The 25765-nt window shown below is 35.3% G+C and overlaps 4 protein-coding genes and 1 long non-coding RNA gene across 13 annotated transcripts in view; 2 read left to right on the top strand and 3 right to left on the bottom strand.

The window, feature by feature from the left end:
- Positions 1 to 346: 346 nt before the first annotated feature.
- LOC139771421 (uncharacterized) lies at positions 347 to 10438 on the top strand. Of its 3 annotated transcripts, XR_011717903.1 has the most exons (6): positions 347 to 1402; positions 1684 to 2988; positions 3833 to 4228; positions 4334 to 4584; positions 5259 to 5378; positions 10424 to 10438. It is a non-coding gene; the product is annotated as an uncharacterized lncRNA (long non-coding RNA). The 3 variants fall into 3 exon arrangements; XR_011717902.1 differs by lacking the exons at positions 5259 to 5378; positions 10424 to 10438 and having other exon boundaries at positions 1684 to 2206; positions 2293 to 2988; positions 4334 to 4745; XR_011717901.1 differs by lacking the exons at positions 5259 to 5378; positions 10424 to 10438 and having other exon boundaries at positions 4334 to 4745.
- On the bottom strand, positions 6272 to 10005 carry Ing3 (inhibitor of growth family, member 3). Of its 4 annotated transcripts, XM_071704158.1 has the most exons (7): positions 9191 to 10004; positions 8834 to 8905; positions 8388 to 8747; positions 7748 to 8171; positions 7256 to 7454; positions 7071 to 7191; positions 6272 to 6434 (listed from the first exon to the last, which is right to left on the bottom strand). In XM_071704158.1, the coding sequence occupies exons 1-6, from the start codon at positions 9234 to 9236 to the stop codon at positions 7075 to 7077; spliced, it is 1218 nt and encodes a 405-aa protein (XP_071560259.1). In that variant the 5' UTR covers positions 9237 to 10004; the 3' UTR covers positions 6272 to 6434; positions 7071 to 7074. The 4 variants fall into 4 exon arrangements, with proteins under 4 accessions (XP_071560259.1, XP_071560258.1, XP_071560260.1 ...); XM_071704157.1 differs by having other exon boundaries at positions 6272 to 7191; positions 9191 to 10005; XM_071704159.1 differs by having other exon boundaries at positions 6272 to 7191; positions 9644 to 10003.
- Positions 10439 to 10861: 423 nt separating the features above from the next.
- Positions 10862 to 12578, bottom strand: Tfb4 (transcription factor B4). Its single transcript, XM_071704167.1, has 6 exons — positions 12360 to 12578; positions 11782 to 12275; positions 11571 to 11693; positions 11341 to 11476; positions 11157 to 11193; positions 10862 to 11005 (listed from the first exon to the last, which is right to left on the bottom strand). The coding sequence occupies exons 1-6, from the start codon at positions 12364 to 12366 to the stop codon at positions 10930 to 10932; spliced, it is 873 nt and encodes a 290-aa protein (XP_071560268.1). The 5' UTR covers positions 12367 to 12578; the 3' UTR covers positions 10862 to 10929.
- On the bottom strand, positions 12564 to 22778 carry LOC139771405 (uncharacterized). Of its 2 annotated transcripts, none has more exons than XM_071704136.1 (13): positions 22444 to 22778; positions 21059 to 21123; positions 20610 to 20838; positions 20368 to 20493; positions 19896 to 20186; positions 19598 to 19738; positions 19021 to 19474; positions 16724 to 18610; positions 14054 to 14963; positions 13790 to 13916; positions 13558 to 13697; positions 13113 to 13333; positions 12564 to 12653 (listed from the first exon to the last, which is right to left on the bottom strand). In XM_071704136.1, the coding sequence occupies exons 1-12, from the start codon at positions 22763 to 22765 to the stop codon at positions 13115 to 13117; spliced, it is 4911 nt and encodes a 1636-aa protein (XP_071560237.1). In that variant the 5' UTR covers positions 22766 to 22778; the 3' UTR covers positions 12564 to 12653; positions 13113 to 13114. The 2 variants fall into 2 exon arrangements, with proteins under 2 accessions (XP_071560237.1, XP_071560236.1); XM_071704135.1 differs by lacking the exon at positions 12564 to 12653 and adding an exon at positions 12701 to 12717.
- LOC139771406 (spermine oxidase) overlaps positions 16029 to 25765 on the top strand; it is a 27244-nt gene continuing 17507 nt past the window's right edge. The window contains exon 1 of one of the 3 annotated variants that reach the window (XM_071704137.1): positions 16029 to 16179. In XM_071704137.1, the coding sequence (XP_071560238.1) occupies positions 16133 to 16179 (47 nt within the window). In that variant the 5' untranslated portion in view covers positions 16029 to 16132. Of the gene's footprint in view, positions 16180 to 17228; positions 17359 to 25765 lie in introns of those variants that run through there. The other 2 variants (XM_071704141.1, XM_071704138.1) reach the window with 2 other exon arrangements.

Here is a 25765-nt window from a genome sequence, read left to right as displayed (position 1 = left end):
ATTTGTCCCTTTGCACGCATCATTTTGTTTAAACTCAAATTCGCTCATTCTGTTACGGAAATAATTTTCAGAATTTAATTATATTGATTAGCTTTAAGACACAATTATTGCATTATGTGTATTCAAATGTCGCGTTCAATATCTCCAACTAAGTGTAAATGTAAATATAATCCTACAAATACACGATCTTTGCAAAAATGTTATCGGCAAATTATAGTTTTCAAGAAACATATTGCTATAAAGCAGATCTCTTGGTGCCTTCCAGGACCTGAAATGGATCTTGAAATTTACAGGACCGAATCGCAGATTTCGTTGTAAAACCCGCGTACAGTGTATATTATTGACATTTAAAATCCAAGTTTTTTGATAACAATCGAAATGTGGTTTTTTCCTCCTTCTACGATGCGATATTATACAACGCAAATATTACTTAAAATGATATTATATATTTATACCCAGTGCTTGGAGAATTTTGCCAATTCTGTTATGTTAATTATATCATATTATAACAGAGACAGAAATTAAACTGATCTCACTTATTTTAAACGATCGGTGAGTAAATTTAAATATTTTTATGGTGAAAGTTGCAGTGTGGATTGACTGAATTTAGTAAATTTGTAATAAATAAATTAGAAAATATATATGTAAAACTGCATGTTACATACGAATATAATATTTAAAAAGAGCAAAATAAAGGTTGGTTGAATCGAATAAAAATTATTTATTTTAAAAGCAAACGTTTGTATTTCTGTAAAGTTTATTTTATTTACATGTCAACGCTCTATAATTTCTCTTGTAAAATCAATATCAGATTTTGTTTCTATAGAAAAGCGAGAGAGGCATGCAGTTACTGCGCCGCGCATTCAAATTTCACGTCCTTTATTTTGCAGACAAAGGAAAGATGAATTTAATTATAAACGTGGACAAATATGTGTTACAGAAAGTATAGAATAATTGCACGACCGTTTCAAATCTTCGCGAAAATGTTTACCGACGAGATGTTCGTCAATCTTCGAGAAATATTGATACGAAGCAAACCGTGTCCTCTACGACTTACTGAAGTACGAATCCGCAGGTTGTCGATAAATTACACGCTCAGTCTATTGTTAACGTCGTCAGCGTAAGCTTTAACTTGAAAGATTAAACTGATAATAAAATGAGTCTTGAAGAATATATTTCGATGATGTTTCAATTTATCCTGTTGATGTTATTAATTGAGACATACTTAGAAGGATCAGTGAATGTCGAGTATCCTAAAATGTTCATATTTTGTTATTTAACGGTACTGATATGGTATTACCATAACAATCAAAATAATGATGCAAGAGAATCAGAATAATGGAATAATGTGACTATAATTGCTAATTGAAGGAACAATTGCAAAAGAATTTCTAAATATTCGGTGAGTGAATCTGGAATTGATACTTTTATGCACGAAAAAGAAAATTTGGCGCGTACGTATGTTGTCTGTGTTCGACAAACTAATTATTTCCGAAGAGTAGATGAGATATTTTAAATTGTGAATATTAAGATAATGGTCAATTAATCCAAGGAAATTTGATGATTCATCTTGGTTCTTGATTTATCTTGATTCTCAACAATTAAAATACTTCATTTCTACATTGTTTTTTTTTAATTATACGTCTTTTTACAACAGTTCAAAAAATTAATATTTGTGTATAGGGTGATTCCAAAAGACGATTGCTATGCTGTGTATTCAAATTTCGCATCCGGTACCTCAGAGATGACGCAAACATAACACACAAATCAAAATAGTTATACAAATAGTTATACAATCAAGATAGTTATACAAATTATAGGACAAATATATTTTCGAAAGTGTTCTAAAATAATAATGTCCAGCTTTTGGCAAGATTGTCTTTATATAGTTTTAAAGAAACATCGACGCGAGAGATAGAGTGCATCTCAAAAGCATCCAAAGTCATTGATTGCTATTATTAATGATATTAACCATCATTATTGAATGCCTCTCAATAATTTGAAATAATGAATACTACGATAACAAAATGCTATGACAATGCTTGTATTTTATCTTTTGGATTATACTATAGTTCTTTTATGATAATTACTTTGACAAAATGTATCTCTGAAATTATAATCAAGTTTTCGGAGAAATAGGTTTTAATGAAATAAGATAACGTGAAAACAATTCTGAAGAAATCTCGGAAAAATTTTTAAATAACCGGTGAGTGAATCTTAAAATTGATATACTTTCCTATACGAGAAAAAATTTCAAACGTGTTTTGATTGTATCTAAGAAATTTATTACAGAAAGGGATAGAAGATTGAAGACGAGACTTGTAAGTCTGAAGACTTGTACTATGTACCAAAATAATGATTAGTTAATTTTGGAATAAGTGAGATTTATTTTAATAGCGATATTTTGTCTCGACACGTTCATCATTTGTACACTAATTACAGTTTCGATATGTACATCAATTCGATTCTTTTTTGGAAATCGGCAGATTCTTTATCAAACTTTAAATGCAGCAAACAATTGCTGCATGCAGTCAGAATTTCGCGTTCAGTGTGCTAAGGTAATAACGTAAACATGAACGTGCATGATCATACGCCGAATAATTCGAAACTTTTATGTGTGAGCAAAGTGCTCACCAATTTATAAGAAATATTGACGCGAAACAAATTTGTTTTCTAGAACTCTTCAAAGTACAATGGAATAATCGATTGTGGTGATAAATCGCGCACATTATATATTAACATAATATGAGACGCATATAGTTCCTTCAATTTTTTATAGACATAGAATTTATTATGGACATAAAATGTAGAACGTTACTAGGATGCGAATTCTAAGGATGCGAATTACTAGGATCCATTATTCAATTACGCTTTAGATATGGTATTCTTTGCTAATGTGGAATTTTTGGTTTCAACTTATGCAATTTTCATTCACAAACAAGCGTAACAGCAGAATTGCAAAGAAGTCTCTGAGAGAATCTCTGACCGGTGAGTTGAATCTTCTATTATTTTTATGCATTATCTCGGCAATTTATTTCATTTATTAATTTGTTTACCGACTTCATCAAACCGTTATAATTCTGCTGATCAAATTTCGAAATCAATAAGAAATTATGTAGAGCTCTGAAAATATTTTGAAGATATGCCATTTTTGTTCTCGCACGTGAATTTCGTGTTAGAAATCCGGGATAAAATTTTATTACATATAAAATATATTCATATATGTTTTCTTTCCGTTGTACAATATCTGTATATATAATATATACTTCGTATATATAAAAGTATATATAAAGTTCGTACATAAAAAAATAATTAGAAAAATAACTTTGCATTGTTCTTTTTACAAAAAGTAAAATTGGAGTCATATTAGGGTCGATTCAGACACGCCGTGCCGTACCCGTACCGTATCCGTATCGTTAACATTAGACAAGGATGGAGACAATAGGAATCCTTGTCTAATGTTTCTGTTCCGTGCACGGTACGGATACGGCACGGCTGTGTCTGAATCGACCTTTATACAATATTCTATACATGTTATCTATAATTATATATATTCATATTTTATATACGATTATTTATATTTATATATAATTATATATAAGCAAGTTTTTTTTCATTTCTTTAAACTTTATTTTTTGCAAAAAAATATATAAAAATTATCCTTTCAATTATTTTTTAAGTTTTATTATTTTTCTTGTATATACGAACAGAGATTATACAAGAGAAAGAAAACATATATAGACATATTTTATATATGAACGACTTTTTCCCGCGAATAGAAGTAATAGAAGTGATAGAAGTAATAGAAATGTAAATATAAATGCGGAAACAGGTACACGACCAAATTCCGTCGCGAGACAATAAAATATTTTGAGAAATATTGACACGAAATAGATCGTATTTGTCCTCCAAGCTCTCTCCAAAAGTCGGTGATCACGATAATCAGTCGTGCGCTTAGTGAGTATAGTGTTAATTGTGCGCTAACGTCATTAATTCAAGTTTTTCGATAACTTGAGGCAATCAGTACATGACTAATCACGAAATGGACATTTCACAGATACATATACAGATTTTTCTTATTTTTACACTTATATACGTTGCCGCACTCGTACATTATTTGATTACTTATTTATATGAAAGAACGTGGTCTGTTTACATTGAAGATCAGATTTTAGAATAAGACAAAACTAACCATATGTGAAAAGGACTGGAATATTTCTAAGTGGCCGTAAGTAAATCTTGAATTAATATTTTCATACTCAAGAACGAAGTTTCGAACATTCGTTGAATATAATATCTATAGTAATATTTTTATTAACGTCATGTGTTACAGTGTTAACATTCGTTTGAATTATTTGATGATTTGAAGCAATAGCCAAACGACTGATAACGAAATGTATGAAAATGACGAAGTAGAAACTTTAGATATCGTTACTTTTCTCTTTCGTATACTCAATACTTTAACGCATCATTGGTCTTGGTATGCCTTTGCCAATTGATTTGAGTGATCACATCAATTCATATTCAAATGAAATGATATAACCGGAAATATTCGAATGGGGTTAAACAATTTCCAAGCAATTGGTAAGTTGCTCTTGAATTTATATCCTCATGCATGAAATGAAATTCGGAGCTCGGAGCGTTCATTGACTGCGTCGAATAATGTTCGTAACGAGAGAATAGAGATGAAAAGGTATTTAAAGGTGAAATAGATTTGGATTGTTTGAGAACACGAAAAGGCAGTTAATCGGAAGAAACGCGATTGATTATCTTGGCAACGGCATTCGTCTCTGCACGGTTTACTTTATTTGTTTAATCCAGAGGACAGATCTTTCTTCCCGAAAATCGGTACCCCCAAAATTCATTTGAATAAAATCGCTTGAAACGGCAAGCCGCTACCCGGCTTCCCATACACACGAGTTTAAATCTCGTGTTCTAAGAGCGATGAAAACGTAAATATAAACTCGTGGACGGAAACGCGTATCGCTTTTATCGAGACGCTTCTCAATCTCGCGAAAACATTGGCGTGAGACAGTACGCGTAAGATCCTCGGGATCCCTCGAAATTCATACGATCAAGTCGCCGAACATAATAAACTGCGCGTACAGTGCGTGCTGTGTTAATAGTGTTTAACAATCCGCTAATTTAAAGCAGCAAGTAACGCCACTGATAGCGAAATGGAGCTTTTCGGCGAAATGAATGTGATTCTCGTTTTAGTAACTGTCATAACTGTCCTCTTGCTGCTTTTCTGCTATCAGTTAATGTGAGAGTACGCGAAAGGATGTTGAAGGGAAACACCTGTTCTCCTGTTTTAATCCGATCTATTTTCAAGGACGACACAACTGGAGAATATTCGGACAAATTTTCGAGCAGTTAATGTAAGTAAATGTCGAACCGATATTTTTCTGCGTGAAATGGAGTGTGTATTAAATTGCATCCGGCAATTTCATAGCGGAAAAGAGAAATTAAGATAAAGACGAGATAAATTCGAATTGCTCGCTGACTCATAAATGGCAGCTAGTCGACAGAAATGTGATCCTTTATCTCGGCGACCTTTATCCCTATTGCACGATTCACTATATTTATACGGTAATTATATATCAATTCGTTACAATTTTGCCTTCTAACTCGGTTAGAAAATCTCTGCTCTCAGGATTCATTTGGATAGAGTTGCTCGAAACAGCAGTTCGCACGCGTGAGAATTCGTATTTTGCGTTCAATTTCTCGAAAAGAAAACAAAACTGTAGATAAACACAAACATCCGGAACACGCGATCATCTTGAAATGTCACGAAGAGGCAGGGTGTTCGACAAAATATTCGTTTACCGGAATTCTTCGAGGATCGCACGATCCAGTCGCCGATTAGGATAATAAATCACGAGCATGGTGTCTATTAATAGTGTAAAATCTGCAACGATGGACCTAGAAACATTAGTCATAGAGATATCCGCTGTTACTTTCATAATTATACTTATATTTATGTTATGGTTTCTCTGCTGCTTGATTAATATTTTGAGGAAAGACTGTTGCGAGGCTTACTGGGATTCAGGATTAACGTAACTGTAGCTTGCCGAGGAGGAAAATTCGTAATCGTAAGTGAATCTTAAATTGGTACCAATATGCACGAAATGAAATTCGGAACATTACATTGCAGCTTGTGACTTTGCGGCGAGAGAGGTGAAATTAAGATAAATTAAAGATGAGATATAAATTCGAATTGTGCTCGTGGATACAGAAAATGGTGGTAAATCAGCCGAGAAAAATATGACCATTCGTTTTGGCAACGTTCGCCTCACTGCATAGATGATTTTATTTATACACCAATTCGCTACAATTCTTCCCTCGAAATTAGTAGAATCCGTTTATAAAGTGGCTTCGAAAGAGTAAGTCGCTATCCTCAGACGAAATCGAAGTTAGTTTCGCGTTCGGTTTTCCTTCATCAAAAAAGTAAATTCTTCATTTTCAACACATTAAATATTGGAGGTTTAAATTTTACACAAAATTAAGTTTCTATTAAACTAAGGCTCATCTAAAATTATTTAAAAAATGGAGCTCCTTTACTTATTTACAGCCTAATTAATCGGGAAATGTTTTCTATTAAATACCTAATACCTAAATCTAAGTTTTTGAGGAGAAGCAAGTCAATTTCAAACTCGTCGAAGAATACATTATAACAATTCTCATATTTTCCGAATCACCTTTTGTTTACCTCGTCCCGTTTCCCTTATTGCTCAGAGGTAACGGCAGTATGCGAAACATATTGAGATGTATATGAAATCTTTCGATTTATCCGTATGATATATCCGTTAGATGTACTTCGAGATTTTGATAGAACATTGTCGTACCTGTGTATGCTCGGTCAATTGCGAAAAAAAGAAGACCGAAGGTCAAGATGACGACGCGGACTCGAAACAGCACATTGAAAAAGTTATACAAAATCAGAGCTAATAATGGCTTCCTAACTAAGTCGGTACTCGACGGACAGTGTCTAAGAGGTAGCAGTAGCAACAATGCTTTCTTAACGTGGTCAACAAGGTTCCTTAGCTTTTTCTTCTCCTTCTTCTTCTCACCTAATCAGTTCTTCCGTCCGCCACGCCTCTTCATCGAGGACGTACACTGAGGGCAGTACCACTTCCCCTTGGGCGGCGCGGTGATGCCCACACATGGATAATGGAACCATTCAAAGGGGCACTAAAAGCAATCGTTATACATCTATCCGCTTGTAATTTACTTGGAAGATGCCGACGAGTCTTACGTCTGAATTGTCACAAGCGACCATGTCGCCGTACGACACTTGATTGCATATGCAATAGCGCGGCTCGTTCGGATCGTATGTCCAATCTGGATTGTCCGGGTCCACTACTTGCGTAGTTGTGGTAACCACCGGTGGTGACACGGGCTGTTGCACTGTAGCTGCGATCACGCTCGAACTCGGCACGGTGGCTGTCACTTTTCTAAAATTCGTAACAGCAATGTGTTATTTAAGCAATTACCGTACAGGAAATTCTTCCACAAAATGAAATAAAAAATTGTACAGCACCCCTAATTTAACAGAGATTTTAAATCTAATATCTATGACTATCTAACTGCTAAGACTATCTAGTCTTTTAATTAAAAACATTCATTTTAGAAATATCTAATTCAGTATAATTGATCTATTATCTAAATTATTGATACTTCCATAAAGAGAATTAATAAGAGACAATTTAGTTGATATTTGCTTCTTCTTTTTACACATCTCATGTACTTTTTATGCTTTTTCGTGGTCTCCTGTATGGCGGCGATGGCGGTTTGCGCCGCGCCGGCGAGTTCCCTGCTGAATTCCGCGACGTGTACGCCGCCGGTGTTAATGGCCTCATAGCTCGCCTTTAGACTGGCGGAGCGTCTGCCCTGTTGCATTGATTGCGTGGCCGCGATCGCCTGTGACGCGGCCGCTGCAATGGCATTACCGCCGACGCCGATATGGCCGAGATTATAGCATACCGATCCCACAGAATTAGCAATCGCTGCCGGCGCCGGCGCGACACTACTCGCCGCGATAATAGGCGTGGAATTCGCTGACGCTGGTCGTGACTCTGGTAGACTCGTCGTCGCTGGCAACTTCTCAATTGCCAGCCTCTTCTCGACCGACGTAGAAGATGCATTGGAGTCCCGTCGCTTCTCCGACCGAGCTAAAATTTATTTAAAATTTGGAAATTACATCTGAAAATTGTTACGTATTACGATTTTATCCCGTTTAGAATAAGTTTATAATTAGTGCTTAATGAATTTTACAGATTATCCTGAAGTGACCTGATAATGTTGCGATTTATGTGAGTTTAACATAATAATACATCTTTCGTCTAACGTGAATCGAAAATTCGCATTATTAGGGACATTACACTTACAATGGCTGTGATTATCCCGCGTTCTGCTTGGAGTAAAACTGTAACGATTTTCTTTTTGGCTACTATTCGTAGGTGGCTGGTCCAGCTCCAGAGATCTCTTCTCCAGGATCTCGGTGATGCCCTTATTGTCCGCCTCTAATTCCATCTTGAACTTGTGCAGCTCCTGATCGAGCCTCCTCAGGTACCTGTCTACCAAGTCGTACATCTGATTGGCTAAGTGGACCTTCTCATCAGCATCCTCCAGAGTCTTATAGTACTCTTTCCTGATAGCCTCGTATTCCGCCTCCTTTTCACTGAGCTTCATCTTCTTGGCGTTGGAAAAGAACGTCTTCACTTTCTTTTCCAGGCTATCCATGGAATCTGCGGACAGATTTGACATTAGTTTTACATGAATTATTCTTGTCATTGCTTTATTAGTTTTAACTATTGTATCGAACGATACACACTTTGTACACCAAGATCCATCTCCCTCATCTCGGTAAACCGGTCCCTTAACTCCTGTGGAAGATGCTCGATCACTAAAATCGTAAGACAGACATCAGCAAAGAGATCATTACCAACTTCTAAACTTCAACATACAATTATTCCTGAATTAGTTTCTTACACATTACTCTTCCGCATTGTTTATATTTTATTCCTGACAATCTCTGTGATTAATATAATGTAACGAGTCTTTGGATTGCTACACAATTTTATATCAAACTATCTATTTCATTTACTTTATTCGCAAACAAATACTAAATCTATAGTATAAAAATCAGTACTCCTCCTTAGGATTGTAATATTTCATTATTACTATTCACCCTCATATTCGTGTTGACAAAAAAAATACATTGTTACTATGTACATAGAGTTGTACTACTCTAGAGGATTTTTAGTGAATTTTTAATTAGTTAGTTCTGGAAAGATATGAAGACAATGAAGTTCAACGTCGAGCCCGCAGATTTGAAGGATAATTTATTAATCTTTTTTGGCAACGTGCGTCTCGCCGTGTCGACCAGACACCGCGCCTAACCTCTCGACGCGAGGTCGAGAGCACGACCTCGCCGTCGCATTTTACGACGGAATCGCGGGCGGGTCGCGATCGGCGCGCAAAAGGAGGCGCGGATCGTGGACCGCGCGGAACGCAAATAAAAATGGCTGCGTTCGCCGCGGGCCCCGCGCGGGCGAGTCGGGCTTTTCTAGGTTAGTCGCGCGACCACGAACGGAGGTTAGGATCCCGCGGGCGAGCCGTGCGCACCGCTTTTCGTACGCACTTTCGACGTAATCCTCGAGGTAGAGCATCTTCCCGCGCCGCCGATCGTCCGCGATTGGTATACTTGACTAGGATCCGCCGCACGTCGCCAGGTAGCCGCAGATCACCGCGGTATTTTACAGGGAAACTCGTCGGCCGACCGAGAGCGTGTCCGCGCGCGTCCGACCCCTCCGCATTCGCATTTTCGGGGCCCGCTCTCGACGCGCTCTCGGCGCCCTCGTGCCCGTCGGCCGGGGCGCTCGGCCGGGATTTCTCGGAGGTGGGCGACCGCCGCTACGACGAGGCTTGTCGAACGACAACGCGGATCGGGCGAAGCGGCTTTGGTTTGGGATTATTTGGAGCATCGTCGTGCACCTCGCCATATTGCGCGAAGGGCGCCAGGGACGTGGCTCGAGGAGCCCGGTGCCCGATCGGCAGGAATATTAGATCCGTGACACACTCCTTTGCTCGCTCTCCGATTGAAATTGCCGATTGTCGGGGAATCTCGGATCATCCGTTTGTGCGTTTAATTTTCGAACGGCTCTGCAAAATTCGCGCTCCTAAATGTTGTCGAGAAAAAAAGCTAGAGAAGGAGATTTTTTTTCTTGTTTCATACAAAAATCTTTTCGATTCACACATTTGTATTTTACTAAATTCACTTTTGGATCGATCACTTTGGAGAAGATAAAGCACGTTTCAGAAGTCGCGAGTTAATTTTTTCGACTTTCCTTTCAATTAAATTTTGGGGAGATTCGTCTTGCATTAAAAAAAAAAAAAAATGTGATGTTATTTTCTTTTTCAGCGCGATGATACGACGAAGTCCGACTCGGATAGAAATGCGCCTGGACGACCTACAGGTGTACGAGGAAATAAGAAAAACGCACGAGTCCAAAAAGGATCCCGAGAGGAAAGCGTCGTCGTCCATGAACCCGCCCACGTGGGGTGGCAAGATCCCTCAGAGCGAGATTCAGGAGCGCATCGGTTATGTGCCGCAACATCTGTCCACGCACAATCGAACCGCGACATAGCAGCCGACTCGGGATACGAATCGCAGCATGAATAAACAGCAGCCAAATTATGCGTTTCAACAGAATTTGATTTTAAGCTGTTCGGCACATTTATACAAATACGATTTATATACGACGTACTTACATAAATTACGACCGTTTCTTTTATCTATGGAATTCATTCTCCGTAATTAATCACACTATGGTTATGATCAAGAAGTCATAATCCTAAGGACAGTTTTTACAATATGACGTAGCTTTTATTTACAAAATGTAATCGCTATGTGTGAAATATACAAGGTTAATGGACGATATCCGATATCTTCTTCTTCTTTTTCACTTTCATCGGCATAGGTCCTGGCATCTTGAATACCGTGCTTTAAAAAGTTTCAATAATTCACAATTATCGTTTATTTTATGCCTTTATGGTATACATAAAATGTATTAATACATAGTATGTATATGTATTAATACATACTATGTATTAATACATAGCATAATTAATATATCAGCTACGAAAATACTTACTGACAAGTAGTGCATATTGGACTGAATTTGCAGAAGACTATAAAAAAGATAAAGACACCTTTTTAATATAAATAAATTTAACAATGTTCAACATCAGTGTTTAAATGTTTTCTACATTGTTTCACATTGATTAAAATTGACTCTTGACATTACTAACTAGACGTAACTTTAGAGCAATACCTACTTGACAAACATATGGAACAAACATATCCAATATCAATAAGTTCCTGATGGCAAAAGCACGCTGCCCTATAATCCACCTTCACTGGCGGAGGAAGAACTAATTTTGACCTAACGCTGGGATCCGGCAGAAACACCCACTAAATTATTTAAAAAGAAACAGAAATAAATTGTGGTGTACATAATAATCGCATTTGCGTCAATTGTAATAAAATTAAGCAATGAATAACTCACCAGTAAATACTGCAGCAATCCAGCAAGCTGTGGTACTTTCAGATAACTGCCGCCGCTTATGTCGCAGCCCTGCTGCAAAAGTGTCAGCTCCTGATCCAGGCTGCATACATCCAAAATAACATTCTGGAAGTAACCAAATAGATTCCTTTGCGTTACAAATTGCCAATCCTGTTATTATAATAATATAAAAAAACCAATAAGAGACAAAAACCATTCTCTGTGTGGTGAAGAATATGTTCATGTAGTTCATGTACTGTGTGGCGGAGTCATTGCTGGCAGTGATCACCAATATTCTGGGATGCAGCTTCTGGCCAGCAACCTTCTCTCGCTCCAACCGAGCGATATAGCACAACGCCATACTGAGCGCGCCAGAGATGAGACTTTCCATGTATGGAACATCCATGGAGATATCACTGATGACCTGCTGCAATTGCTGACGCACTGTGCGCTCCAGCATGGTAAACTTTTCATACTGTCCATCCATCTGCCTTATTTCTACTGTACTTTCACAAGGATAGAGGAATTTAGCACTGTGGCCGTGGCATGCCATTATCGCCAGTTCATTATTGGACGACTGCATAAGATGTGCATTGGCAAAGACGATTGTAGAATCTAAACATTGTGACAGTATCTTTGTTTCTTGCTTCACTATCCGCTGCATCGGATTGACATCCAGAATGATTACCAGCAAGCTTGTATCTATTTCTGCAAATTTACAAGTAGATGAGTAAACAGAGGTCGGATAAATAATTGCAATTCTACAAAATTGATGTAGGAACGTTAATGTACCAGACATTTTGCTGGAGTTTCTTTCTTTTTTAAATCACTTTCTTTTCAATTAAAAAATTTCTTTATTTTAATCATAAAGTTTCTCTAAACATTCTGTTATTTATTCCAGTATGGAAATAATTAGAGGTTAATAATAAACAAACATCAGACTCCTATGCACAGTATGCACTATGCACTATGCAGCCACAGCTGTGCAAGTGCACACTTGACGACTTGACAGTTGACACTACTGGCAACTACTGGCGACAGTGGCGACAGTGTGAAAAAATTTAGATTGAATTTGTGAGATGTCATCTAGCGTCATCACAAGAACACATTCATCAACAGTCGAACAAAGAAATTATCATCGGTAAGCAAACTTTTGCAAGAGAAAAATTTAAATTATTATATAAAAATTATTATAAAAACAAATAGTTGATAATTATATAAATTTAGTGAATTTATTATTTTTAAAAATGTTTATAAATAAACTAGATTTTAAATATGTGTGTGTGTAATTTGTCAATATATTCAAATAATAATTTTCTAAATGTTACATATAGAAATTTTATATACATAAAATTAATTTTTAAAACAACATTTTAAAAAACAAATATAATTTATTACTATTTATATATTTAATTAATAATATATTTATTAATATATTTATTAATTAAATATATTATTAAAAATTTGGAGTATTATTAATTATATGTTTAATTAAACTATTATATGTAAACATATTAACTGTGTAAAATTCCAATCAACAATTACTATTAGCAACAAAAATTGATATCTCGTTCGCGTGCTTCGGAAGGCAACCATGGTTTATAAACGTGTCCATCGGCTTCTTTGCTAGCCATATATGTAAAGAAAGTTCTTTTGAATGACGCGGAAGGAAATTTTCCATGTTCCATGGTACTCCACATCATACGGGCGTAAGAAACGCGCGATTTACGCACTTCGCTGTGATATGTCTCTCTGATCTTTTCAATCTGTTCGAAACACAAGTAATAATAAATTTGTTTTAATTAAAAAATAAATAATTAGTTTAGAACTTAAAATAATTTAAGAAATTGATATCGAAGTAGAGAACAATTATGAAAAATAGAGAAAGGAAACGAAATTTGAAAAAAAAAGAACAAATGAATATCATGTAAAGTATATAGGTATATGACCTTTACATAAAAATTTGCAGATAATGAAAATGATAATTGACCTTTCTCCTTATCCTGTCAACTTGATCATAAGTCAATCTCTTTAGTTGATGTTTTGTCATGTGCAATGATGGTTTCTCGATCTCCAGCTTTTGCATGTTTATTAATTCCCAAGTGGTACGGGTCGCTTGCATCAAATTTTCTAGGATGAAAGCAGGAAAAAAATAAATAATTGTAGGAAACAATTAGAAATAAAAAAGGACGACGTTTTAATTCGTCGCCACCAAAAAGTACTTTTGTCCGTTTCCGAGAAAACAACACCCTCCCTGTACATGAGCCAATCTTGAAGCTGCGGCATTAGATAACATTTCGGCAATTTGGCGAATGCATAACCTTCTGCAGCCATTTTCTTTAATTCGACCTGAAATTTTATATATACATTTTAGATTCTACATAATTTAATCTGATCAATATGTTGATACCACATTTGTAAATAAAATAATTGATATCGATATACTTTGAAATTATCATGCAGACTAAAAAGATCCATAAAAATACCTTCATTATCGTTATAAGATCAGATTTATTGTTTATATATTTTTTATCGCCGCCTCCGTTTATTCGATAATTTCCATGATCAATCTGTTCTGCTGTCTTATCGATCACTTGTCTGTATGATACATTTGGCTGATGGCCGATCTCGCCAACAGCTCCTTCGGAATATTTATTCTCTTCACGAACTACTTTAACAGTAATTTCTTTATGCGATGCGCCTTTATGATATCCTATTTTGCTGCTATTCTTCTTGCTCAATGATTGTAATTTCATTATCGCTTTGGACGTTTCCTTCTTTACATTTGTGTGACTTTCCTTCGTGTCATCTTTCTTCTTTTCGATTTTCTTTATCAATTTCTGACCGTCGAATGCTTCTGGATCATCACGAGTCGTCGAATAAGATGCAGTTTGCTCATTCTTATCTCCATAAATCAGCTTAAATGCTTCATCTCTAGCTTTTTTTCTACGTTCCATCTCTTCTTTCAAGATATCTTCCTTCCTGGGCAACGGACCTGGTGGAATGTTTGTTGGCGACCAATGTCGATGCGGAGCAACAATTCGTAAAATATCTTCCTCACTAGATACGGGTGTTTGGAACGGCGTGGACATTTTCAGGCCATCGACTATTTTCTGAGGTGACGACATAGAAACATCTTCTGCCACACCTGATATGCAATACTTGATGTCGTCTTTCTCATCTTCTCGCGGGATTCTTTTTACATCTGATATAATAAACTTTTTGTCCTCTATCATCGGTCTTGAAAGATCAGCAATGTGCATAAAAGATTGCTTCTTCAAAGCCTTCAGTCTTTGTTGGCGCGCCTTCCATTCGGTTTTTTCTTCATTTCGCTCTATAATCTTTCTTTCGTATTTACATTCGCACACGGGCTTTACTACTTTCAATCTGCGAGGTCTGCAATAACCCATATGATGTTCAATAATATGAACAGCTTGCTAATATCGTCGTTATTAATTATGTTTGAATGATATGTTGGAAATTAAATATTGGAATAATTAAAGAAAGTACCCAGACAACACGCATGTCCCAAATCGGGACACCCGATTTCAAACATTGTGTTCACTGAGTAAAAATCACATATAGAGTCGCAATTGACAATGAGTGTTAACGTTAAAAACATACATGTATTTATGATAAAATCAAAACTACATACATACGTTTCGGTCTATTATCAGACCACCTTCAGTGTAAAAAACCGTTTTATCTTTTAGTTTATATTTTACTGGCGAAGGAAGCTATTTGTTTTGTTTTTATATTTTACTGTTTTTGATAACTAAGAAATAGATAGTGTGTGATAGTCGTGACCGTCGCCGCGTCGTGACAGTGTGACAGATGACAGATAGTGAAATATATACAAGAAATGAATAGTGTGTGACAGTCGTGACCGTCGCTGCGTCGTGACAGATAGTGAAATGAAATATATAAAGTATTGACCGCAGAGATAAAAATTAACGGTAAAATATAAACTGAAAGATAAAAACGGCTAGTTCAGATAAACTTGCAACGTTAATTACGTAAGCGCTAAATACTTCGGGTGTCGGGAAGTCAAAGAGTCACATTGTAATTGTATAAAAATTCTAATGCTAGTTTGTATGATCAAAAATTAAGAGATAAAAAATAAAATTTAAATCTGGATGCGTACATCAAAGTCGAATATTATTCTTTTTAAATAGGAAGGTTTCTTGTCTAAAATTTGGACGTAATCAAAGTCGTGATTAGTTTGTAAGCGATGGCAGGAAATAACAGTCGGGGAACAAGACTTTGTATTAATGTCAGATCAAATGTTCTTTGACTCTTCCTATTCAAAAAGAATAATATCTGGGAGATGGTACACATTAAGCGATAACCCACTGCATTAAACATACAGAATGATATCGAACGTTTATCCGAGGATTTTACCTTCCGGCCTTGAATCTGTTTCCATCCTATTAGCTTCATTTATTCCCCATTCATCCTCACTTCCCCTCTTTTCATGACTGTTTTATATATACGAACATGTTCTCCCGTATCTATTAGTCCGACATCTATCCGACCGTTTTGTACTGTAACTGCAGCCTTACAACATGATTTGCCATAAGGAAATCACAAGCTTTCTCTTCACAACGTTGATGTATGTATCCATAATTAATTTTTATTTTTTATCTCTTACCTAATTTTTAACTGTGCATACTAGCATTAGAATTTTTAAGTGTGACTTTTCGACTTCTCAACACCGAAGTATTTAGCGCTTACGTAATTATAACGTTGCGAGTTTATGCGAACTATGAACTATATTATCTTTTAGATTATACTTTACCGCGTTAATTTTTAACCTTCGACATTATTCTTACACTAAAGATGATTGTAACATCTTATCTAACCGACAACAGACCGAAACGTAGTATGTATGTAGTTTTGATTTTATCATAAATACGATGTTTTCAATGTTAATATCCAGTTGCGCGGCTCTATGCTTCTTACTTTCTTTAGTTAATTTAATAATTGTCTGAGCCTTCGATATTTAATTGGAATATTAAATTAGTATCTTATTAAAATAAACTTATTAATTATTGAAAATTTAATATTGCAAATTTGAATTTACTAAATGATTGATATAACAAAATTTTGACTTTAATAATTACAATTTCGTTAGGCTAATCTTTTTTCTTACTAACCTGGCACTACGAGCAATTTTCTTGCAAGACGTCCAGCAAGGAGCGTTATTGTCGCGCTGCGTAAAATAATCCATCAATGTTGCATCCTTCAACGCTATCTTCCATCTTTCCTCTGGTGATTTGGACTCCATTAATTTCTTTCGAGTCTCTTCAAGGTTTCGCTTCTGATTAATAAGATCTTTTTTTGTGACGGCGTTGTTACAATTGCATAATTTTGGTTTTCTCCGTATCTTTTCTACCAAGCTTTTGGGTCCGGAATACTTTTCTATCAGCTTCAATGTTTCATCCGTAGCTTCGCTAACACACATGTCATACGGCGATTCGAGAAGATCATATTCTGGAACGTATTCATCACTTTTTCGGGGACTAACGGGTGGCGTGACATAAAGGACACCATCAATAATTCTGTTCTCTTCCTCCAATCTAATTCTTCTAGCTTTTCTCCCACCTATTTTCCTTTCCATCAAACCGCCTACATTATACATAAGAATCTTTTTTTTATTTCTATTCTCTCTACATTGGCACGGTCGTCCTCCGGGACGAACCGCCATCGTCTCCAAAGGATAATCCGGTTCGCAGAGATAGGCCAGAGTCTTCTTCGCCGGAAGTTCCTGCTCCGACTTCGTTCTCCAACCGTAAGTTCCCTTTTTGATTCTTTGGTTCTCTTCTTCATCGTCGGCAGCTGACGAATCGACTATTTCTTCGATTTTCTCTTCTGGATTACGTTGATTAATTGCCGACAACTCTCCTGGGAGAATTGCCGGTTGGATGTCATCTAAAATCCCCGCTAAAGACTTAAACATATTCTTTAATTTTGCCATTTCTCGCTTGCGATTATCGATTTCCTCAGCTTCATTTATTATATTTTTCTTTTTCTTCCTTAAGCTGTGTTTGGTCACCTTATTAATTTTATTAGATTGCTTAGTTGGATTGTTAGGTAATGATGATTTTGTTTGTTGCTTCTTTCCCATTTTGAATATTGTCATCAAATCAGAAACTTTACTCGACAATTTTGTGCCTCTTTTATTAATTGCAATCTTCTTTAATGATATCGGTTCTTCTTTCTTCATATCTTTCATTTCTTTTTTTATTTTCCTTGATGATTTTGAAAAGATTTTATAAGTTTTTTTATTATTTTCCTTATCTTGTGCAATATTTTTAATTTTCTGCAGTTCTTTCGAGGAAGAGATGTCATTTTGTCTTTCTTGCGTTTTTAATGGCAAAGAAGTTGTGAGCCATGCTGGAGGTGTCAACTTCAAAGTTGTTTCATAATCTGTTTTCGTTATTTTCGCCTTGGGCGCAGTTCGCGATATGTTCCAGGGATCGTCGTAAGCAGGATAATCAGGGTCAGGAATGAATTTATCCTTCTTTCTCTCCGTAACATCCTTTCTTAAAATTTGAGTCTCTTCCTTTGCTTCAATAAATGCAGTCTTTTCTTTTACTTCTTCTTCTCCTCGTTTCTCTAGTTTTCTCCTCTCCATTATTTCCTTCATGAAAGGATTGTACCTGCAGAATTTATCTCCAGGATATGTCTTGCAAGAATATCCACCCAGCTCATCTGGTCTGTACTTCTTTCCGGGACACAATCCTTCTTCCTTCGTCCAAGGAATGTCGTCCTTGCTCGCAGACAGATTTATGTCCTTATCAGTCATTTGCTGAATAGCACACGAACAAGGTGGAACGTTCCTGACGGGTTGAGGTATCGGAGGTTCAGGCGTTCGTGGTATTTTGTCCTTCTGAATACCCGATATATAGTATTGAGTTTGCCCAGCCTCTTTGGTAACGCCACTGATAATGATGTTTGTTTTAATCTCATCCTCCTGGTTAATTGGTGATCCTGTTGCACTCTGCCCTGAGGATTGCATTGCCATCGAATCCGCGATGTGTCTATCGCAAACAACGTCCTTGTATTTTATTTCATGTTATTTCATTTTTAAAACTTTAATTTTTTGAGTTCTACTTTTTGAGTTTAACTTTTTAAATTTTGAAAAGAGAGAATTATAAGATTAAAAATTAGATCTTAAATTAGTATTAGATCTTAAAAGTCACCAAAGTTTTACAGATTTCAGAATCTAAAACTCCAGAATTAGAATCGAAGGGTATCAGTATTCAAAGGTGTAAACATTCATATTTTCAAAAATTTCAAAATTAATATTAAAATTGCTAATAAAGTTATAATTTATTCAATCGTTGTAAACGTCAAATTATATAATAACCATTATAATTTAAACATCCATTTAATTAAGTTATCTAATCTAAAACACTATCTAAATCTAGCCTTTATAATAATCTCTCACGTATTTTTCTCTCCATTCTGCTCTGCATTAATCAACGTCTCGCCAATCTCGCTTTGTTGCAATTTTTCATCAAACTTTCTTGTCTGTCGACATGAGCAGCAACTATCGCAAACGGGGCCAGGAAATCCCGATTTTATAGTTGTCTGTACATTTTTGACTAACTCGTCAGCTTTTTCCTCCAACTGTCTATAGTCTTCATCAGCGTTTTGCAGCCATTCTTGCCAATTTATTGACAGATTTTCTCTGCCACTGAGAAAAACCTTTTTAAATTGGTCGAGTTTCAGCACTGCGAAGAATTTCTCGTCGCTGTTGCTGGGTGTCACATTGGCCACGCCTGTGATTTCATAAGTTACAGGATAATCGTGTGAATCCTTGGATACGCCAGCTATCATGTAATGAGCGTCCTTCTTTCCTAGCCAGGATTTTTGGCCCGCTCCTGGCGGTTTCGGCGGGCCTAAAGTTTATCGAACATTTAAAGTTTCATTTTTAATGCTTATATAGATATTAATATATCTTTTGTTATATGAATTTCCTATCTTCAATTTTAAAAAAGCAATAAAATTGCAATAATTTATACCGTAAATTTTATATTCCATGATTCCTGGTTTTTCTCTAAGATTCCTAGTCGTAGAACTAAATTTTTTGCCATCGTCTGGCGATCGAAAAATGTTAAAAGTTGCTGATTTTACCGTTTCCACACTTTGTTCTCTTGAGGAATCTTTGAAGTTTATATGTTGAACAATATTTATTACATTTATTTATGAATTGATACTTTAATCAATTTATATTTACTTATTATGCTGTTAAAATACACCAACTAATCGCTATGTTAAAAAGTCTACTACATATTCTGTATTTAATTCATCTATTTTTACCTTTCTGACCGTACGTAGTTGAGGAAACTTTTTGCAATTCCTTCATACTAATTTCTTCAAGATGCTCAGTGGAAATACCTTTTTTCCGCTTTTTAATCTCTGATCTATCATTAATAAAAAACTGGCCATATTTGTTTAATGGCAAGATTATTTTCGGAATTGCAGTTAGTTTACATTGTTTTCGCCATTTCCGCAAAGCATTTCGATAACCGGCCCAATCAGGACGTGTAAATAATTCTTCCTTATAAGGACAGCTACTTTTTCGCCTCGCCAGACATGTTATTAGTTTTGCTAAAATATGTATTACAACTAAGCGAATAATATCTATTTATTTTAATAATAAATAATTTTGAGATAATTAATAATAATTGGTATAATTTATAATAACGGTAATTGTAATAATTATGATATCAAATATCTAAAGATAGTAAATTAAACATCTTAATAACATTTTTCAATGTTGTAAAATTACGTTTTGGTGGCAATCTTGGCATAGTTATTGCTGGCAATCTCCTATGTAATTCCGTCACTGTCTCTGGCAGCGTTAAAAATGCAATGGCCGATAATATTATCCTCTCGTTACAATCGTAAACTTTCTCTGTGAGTTAAATAATTCTCTTGTATGATTAACATAAATGATATCGTTAAAGAAAGTCTTATAAAAATAGCTCTATTAATTATGTTAGTTTTATTCTAAGATATAATGAGATATACTATATCCCTCCTCGCAGAAATCACTTCCCGTTAAGATTCGGTAAATTTCTCGCAGAAAATCAACGCTATTTAAGTTGCACGCTTTGTGCAACTCTTTTATAGTGCTCGGCTTTAATTTGAAGAACGTTGAAATGACGCCGATAGCCATCAGTGTCGTTTGCGTGCCAGTTGCCTTTGTCTCTTCGTAATCAGTGCGCATTACATTTTCCAGTGTCATTAAATTCCTCATCTACGAATTTATACAACTTAATTTTAAAATATATAGAGCATCATGTAACTACAATTTTATTTTAGTTAGAGATAAAAATTAAGATCAAGAGACAATATTTCATTTAATGAGAGTAATTTTGCTATCTTAGAGAAAGAGTCATCTTCCATCACATTTTTATTAAACTTTTATTTGTCGAAATAAAATCGCTGTTTGAGATCGTTTATTTTTTACATCATACTTGATCCGGGGAAAAATCTTGGTACCATCGTGGACCTGTCTTCAGCTTTGGGAAGAATTTGTCGCCTATAGAAAAAGAAAATAATATTACAAATATTAATGTATTAATTTAAGATATGCGATTACAAATTAAACGTTAATAACATCTATTAAAATCTTCTTAAACTGTATTCTTCCTTTTCTCAACTATCTTCTATTCTCAAACAGCTATAATTCTTTAAGCTTTCTTCTTTCGTATTGTTCTTCCATCACATTTATCATTTATACCATTATATATTATAACCATACATACGTAGGATAAAAATGTTTGCAATTTGCATATAAACTTTCCTTGTAAATGCATATGCAAATTATCACATAATAGAATTGAGAGAGATATGAACAGTTTACATGCAAAGCAAATATGTTTTGATGCTGATATACGTATAAACAAGTAACAATATAAGATATAAAAGATGCAAAATGTTATCGCAAACATAGTGACATTACTCACTATGGCGCGTATAATGACGTGTTGCTGATTATGCTGATTGAATTTTGCTGTTATCAACAGCAATGCTCAAACAGCCGCATAAGAAAGATAATGCCTGCGTTCGTTTATTCTCAATAGCTCCCAATGTGAATAAACGAACGCAGACTTTGATATATTATTCCCCAGTAATAAAATGATTGTATAAAGTAATTAATGCAAAATAAAATAAAATAATCATATTTCACCTATGTCGCTTTTTTAAATATCGATCTTATTAGCATTACAGTGCTAAAATAATTTTTTTATTTAAAGCACCCAATTTTTAATCTTGTGTTTTCGCTGTTAGACGACATAAAATTCGAGATGAATAGATAATATATACAAAATGCATTTAAAAAAAAAAGATCTTTTTACTACTCGACAGCAGTTTTATTCTCGAGGCTTAAGAACGTTCTCCGATCCTTATACTAGAGAAAATCGATTTTCTTAGGATTTTCTTGAAACTGTAAATATACGTTAATTTAGGTGTGCTTTATGCGTGGTATAAATTTCAGTACCTCTTCCGGTATAAAAAATAAAGATACTGAGCCTCAAAGTTTCAAAAAAAAAATTTAATTTTAAATTTTTTTAGTTTTGGCATTTTTTCCTTATAGAACTCGACGAGAGGAGCAACTTTGGTCCTCTTGGCTAACCTCGTATCTCTTACCGTTTGGCCTGGAAAACCTTTTCATTAGTAAAAGTTGAAACTTTGAGGCTCAGTATCTTTATTTTTTATACCGGAAGAGGTACTGAAATTTATACCACGCATAAAGCACACCTAAATTAACGTATATTCACAGTTTCAAGAAAATCCTAAGAAAATCGATTTTCTCTAGTATAAGGACCGGAGAACGTCCTTAATGAAGAAGGCTCACGTTTCTTCTTTCCCATTTTTATCGCCTTCTTCCTCGCCTCCTTGTAAATTCTTCTCTTTTCTGCCCAGAAGATATCCTTTGCTAATGCAACTTCATCCTCTAGATAGTGCCTTATATAGCGATTATTTCTACTGATCTCGGAATAATTTAATCTGCTATTCTTTGATCGTCGTTGCTGATCCCCTGCGTTCGACGTCCTTATTTTTGCCGGCTTCTTCTTCTCCCGGGAAAGTCGGGACGTGGAAAATTTCATTTGCATTTTAGTCACCGGACATTCGTGCACGGAAGTGATTGCCATTAGTGACGACTTGTAGGGCGGCATTCGTTGATCGTATCGCGAGAGAGGGTCGAAATGATCCCAAGAACAGCAAAACCCGAACGGCTTCAACCTCGAATCTTTCTTCGGCCATTTTTCTCGAAAAATTGTATCCAATAAATAATTATTTTTCTTTCTAGCTGTCAGCAGGCTATAGATGTAAAGATATGAAGATTATTCGTTCGATGCTGACAGAATTAATGCGAATTATATAACAGTAATTATGGAAAAGAAAATATCTATACAGTTAAAAGATACAAAGATAATAAACTTAAAATTATACATAAAATTCTATTAATGTGACTGTACGCATAATTAAGAGAAAAAGATAATAAAATTAAAATTATATATAAAATATTTTGTTAATGTGACTCTATGTAATTAATAATTTCTGCTAATTAATAATTTGTTTTAATCTAACGACATTGGATGCTTACTTTGTGCGTTGGAACGACAGTCCCGTGCTGGAAGCCTTTAAAGAAATTTTAGACATATTTGAAGCAGAACTGAATTGATCCTCTTTGATTAAATATATTTCTGGATTAAGTTAATTTTTTTGTAATTAATACTTGTCAATTTGGTGGTTATAAGAAACATGACTAAAATTTAATAGGTTGTGTCTGAGCGAATAAAGTTTTGGATAAATTCAGAGTGAAGTTTCAACTTTATTTTGTTATAAGCATGACCAACTTTAGACGATCTATAATTTGCTTCATATTTCAGAGAATAGTATTTTTCGAAAAATCCGATGACTTTCAACGAAACTCTTAAAAATGTGACCATTTTGATTGGCATATCCAAAAATGCAACGTTTCTTCTCCTCTTCGTCGATCCTCCTTCGATAAACTTCTCTCTTTTTCTTATTTTATTTTCTTTTTTCAGTCTTCTATCGTTGGATTGTCTACTCTATCGCGATACCTCCCTGAAAGGTGTTTCTTGAGTCTGTTTTTAACAACATTTTGCTACGATTCTTCTTCCTCCGTCGTTATTCCCTCTGCCTTCTTCCTGGACAAAGTTTTTCTAATTTCTCCACCTCAATTTCCATCTTCAATATTTCTTTCATATGCGTCTTCCGTTTATCCTCTTTACATGGCCGTTTCTTCTGTTCTTTCTTGATCATCTTTTGATAAACTTCTCTTTCCTTCTTGCTCCATTTTTTTCTACTTCAGGGCTAAACTGATCCACTTTGCAGTAACCGCGTGAGCATTACTTCTAAGGAGGTAGCTTTTTTTTACGTGGAAAACGTCTCATGGACGCCCCCAGCTTCTGGTGAGAAGCCGAGGGTAGTGCCGGACTCTTACCGGCTAAAACTCCACGGCGGCGTGCAATAGTAAACTTCACGCCAGTATATATGACAAGAGATTGGCAATAGATTTGTTTATAGAAATCACAAAGATCCGGTGTCATCTCTGTCCGCATTAAACTTTGTGCCTTGTGCTGGCAGAGTCTGCCAGTTATAATCTGACAACAGATTGTAAGCAAAAACCGAAAAAAATTCGTCATTTCATAAACATTTAAATGAATTACATCATTCAAATGGTCACGAAATAACGGATCTTGAGCGGATGAGCTGTTTCTGCAGTCAGTCTGCTATTGTTCTATTATCAGTATCTTTTACATTTCTGCTGATATTCTATCGACAATTTGCAGCAGACACTTTCAAAATCTGTTCTCGACAGATTCGGCTGTCCGGGTTATTGTAACTAATGTTAAAAAAAAAAGAAAATACAGCTTTAAAAAAAAAGTAGTCAACGTTACCGGTTCAGTTAAGTAAGCAGAATTCATGCTGTAAGCATAATTTCCTAAACCTAAACCTTAAACCATTACCTGACTCTGTATTAAACTATGTGGAACACATATGGCAGATATACTATGAGAGAGACGTGGAATGTATTTAAATGGAACAAGGAAACTGCTTCTTCTCACTCGATTTTTACTGTAATATGCATAGTGAACTAGCGAATACAGAGTGGTGGTAAAGTTCAAACGGAATCAAAGCAGTATAGTATTGCAATTGAGGACAATTGAGATTAAATACAATAGTGATCGATGCACAAATGGTCGGTACCGACATAGAATTGTGACCAATATCTATGTCCAATTGTGATCGATACATAATCGATTCAACCACGATTGTCTTCAATCGCAATGCTGTTTGATTTCGTTTGAATTTTATCACCGCTTTGTATTCGTTTCACACAATGCATATTACAGTAAAAACCGAATAAAGAAACAGTTTCCTAAGGCAGTGTACTTTTGGCAGTGTAATTTTGGTTAGACCAAGTATAGGGCTAAGATTCTATCTGACATTCTATCGACAAAATTTGCAGCAGACACTTTCAAAATCTGTTCTCGACAGATTCGGCTGTCCGGGTTATTAAATTTCTTAAATTTATTACAATGTTTTCCATTTATTGTAACTATATAATGTTAAAAAAAATAAAGAAATACAGCTTTTGTAAAAAAAATATAATAGTCAACGCTACCAGTTCAGCGAGCAAAGTATGCTTTAAGTTCCTAAACCTAAACCATTACCTGACTTTTTAAATTAAACTATGTGGAATGTATTTAAATGGAACAAGGAAACTGCTTCTTCACTCGATTTTTACTGTAATATGCATAGTGAACTAGCGAATACAGAGTGGTGGTAAAGTTCAAACGGAATCAAAGCAGTATAGTATTGCGATTGAGGACGATCGAGATTAAATATACAATTATGATTGATGCACAAATGGTCGGTACCGACATAGAATTGTTACCAATATCTATGTCCAATTGTGATCGATACGTAATTGATTCAACCACGGTTGTCCTCAATCGCAATGCTATATATTTAATTTCGTTTGAATTTTATCACCGCATTATATTCGTTTCACACAATGCATATTACAGTAAAAACCGAATAAAGAAACAATTTCCTAATTATAAAATTGACAAGATTTTTATTGCTACTTTTGGTTAGCCCAAGTATAGGGCTAAGCCAGATAAGAGCTACTGGATATCACG

The sequence above is a fragment of the Temnothorax nylanderi genome, unplaced genomic scaffold (assembly GCF_030848795.1).
Source record: "Temnothorax nylanderi isolate EJ_2023f unplaced genomic scaffold, tnyl_v1.0 TNYL_tig0039_pilon, whole genome shotgun sequence".
Lineage (NCBI taxonomy): Eukaryota > Metazoa > Arthropoda > Insecta > Hymenoptera > Formicidae > Temnothorax > Temnothorax nylanderi.
Note: the sequence above shows the minus strand (reverse complement) of the source record. Positions and strands in the feature narration are given on the sequence as shown.

Bases quoted from the DNA above. Each gene is read 5' to 3' on its own strand.
- Tfb4 (XM_071704167.1), bottom strand. The intron at 11,694-11,781 runs GTTTTTGTCTCT...GGTTACTTCCAG, and splicing joins TCTTCACCACACAGAGAATG to AATGTTATTTTGGATGTATG. The intron at 11,006-11,156 runs GTAAGTATTTTC...AACTTTTTAAAG, and splicing joins CCAATATGCACTACTTGTCA to CACGGTATTCAAGATGCCAG.
- Ing3 (XM_071704157.1), bottom strand. From the start codon at position 9,236: ATGTACATAGTAACAATGTATTTTTTTTGTCAACACGAATATGAGG. The intron at 8,172-8,387 runs GTAAGTGTAATG...AATAAATTTTAG, and splicing joins GCGGGATAATCACAGCCATT to CTCGGTCGGAGAAGCGACGG. The intron at 7,192-7,255 runs GTAAGACTCGTC...GATTGCTTTTAG, and splicing joins TCGCTTGTGACAATTCAGAC to TGCCCCTTTGAATGGTTCCA.
- LOC139771405 (XM_071704136.1), bottom strand. From the start codon at position 22,765: ATGCCGCCCTACAAGTCGTCACTAATGGCAATCACTTCCGTGCACGAA. The intron at 13,917-14,053 runs GTATTTTTATGG...ATAAAATTTCAG, and splicing joins ATCTTATAACGATAATGAAG to GTCGAATTAAAGAAAATGGC. The intron at 13,334-13,557 runs GTCAATTATCAT...TGTTTCGAACAG, and splicing joins TTGACAGGATAAGGAGAAAG to ATTGAAAAGATCAGAGAGAC.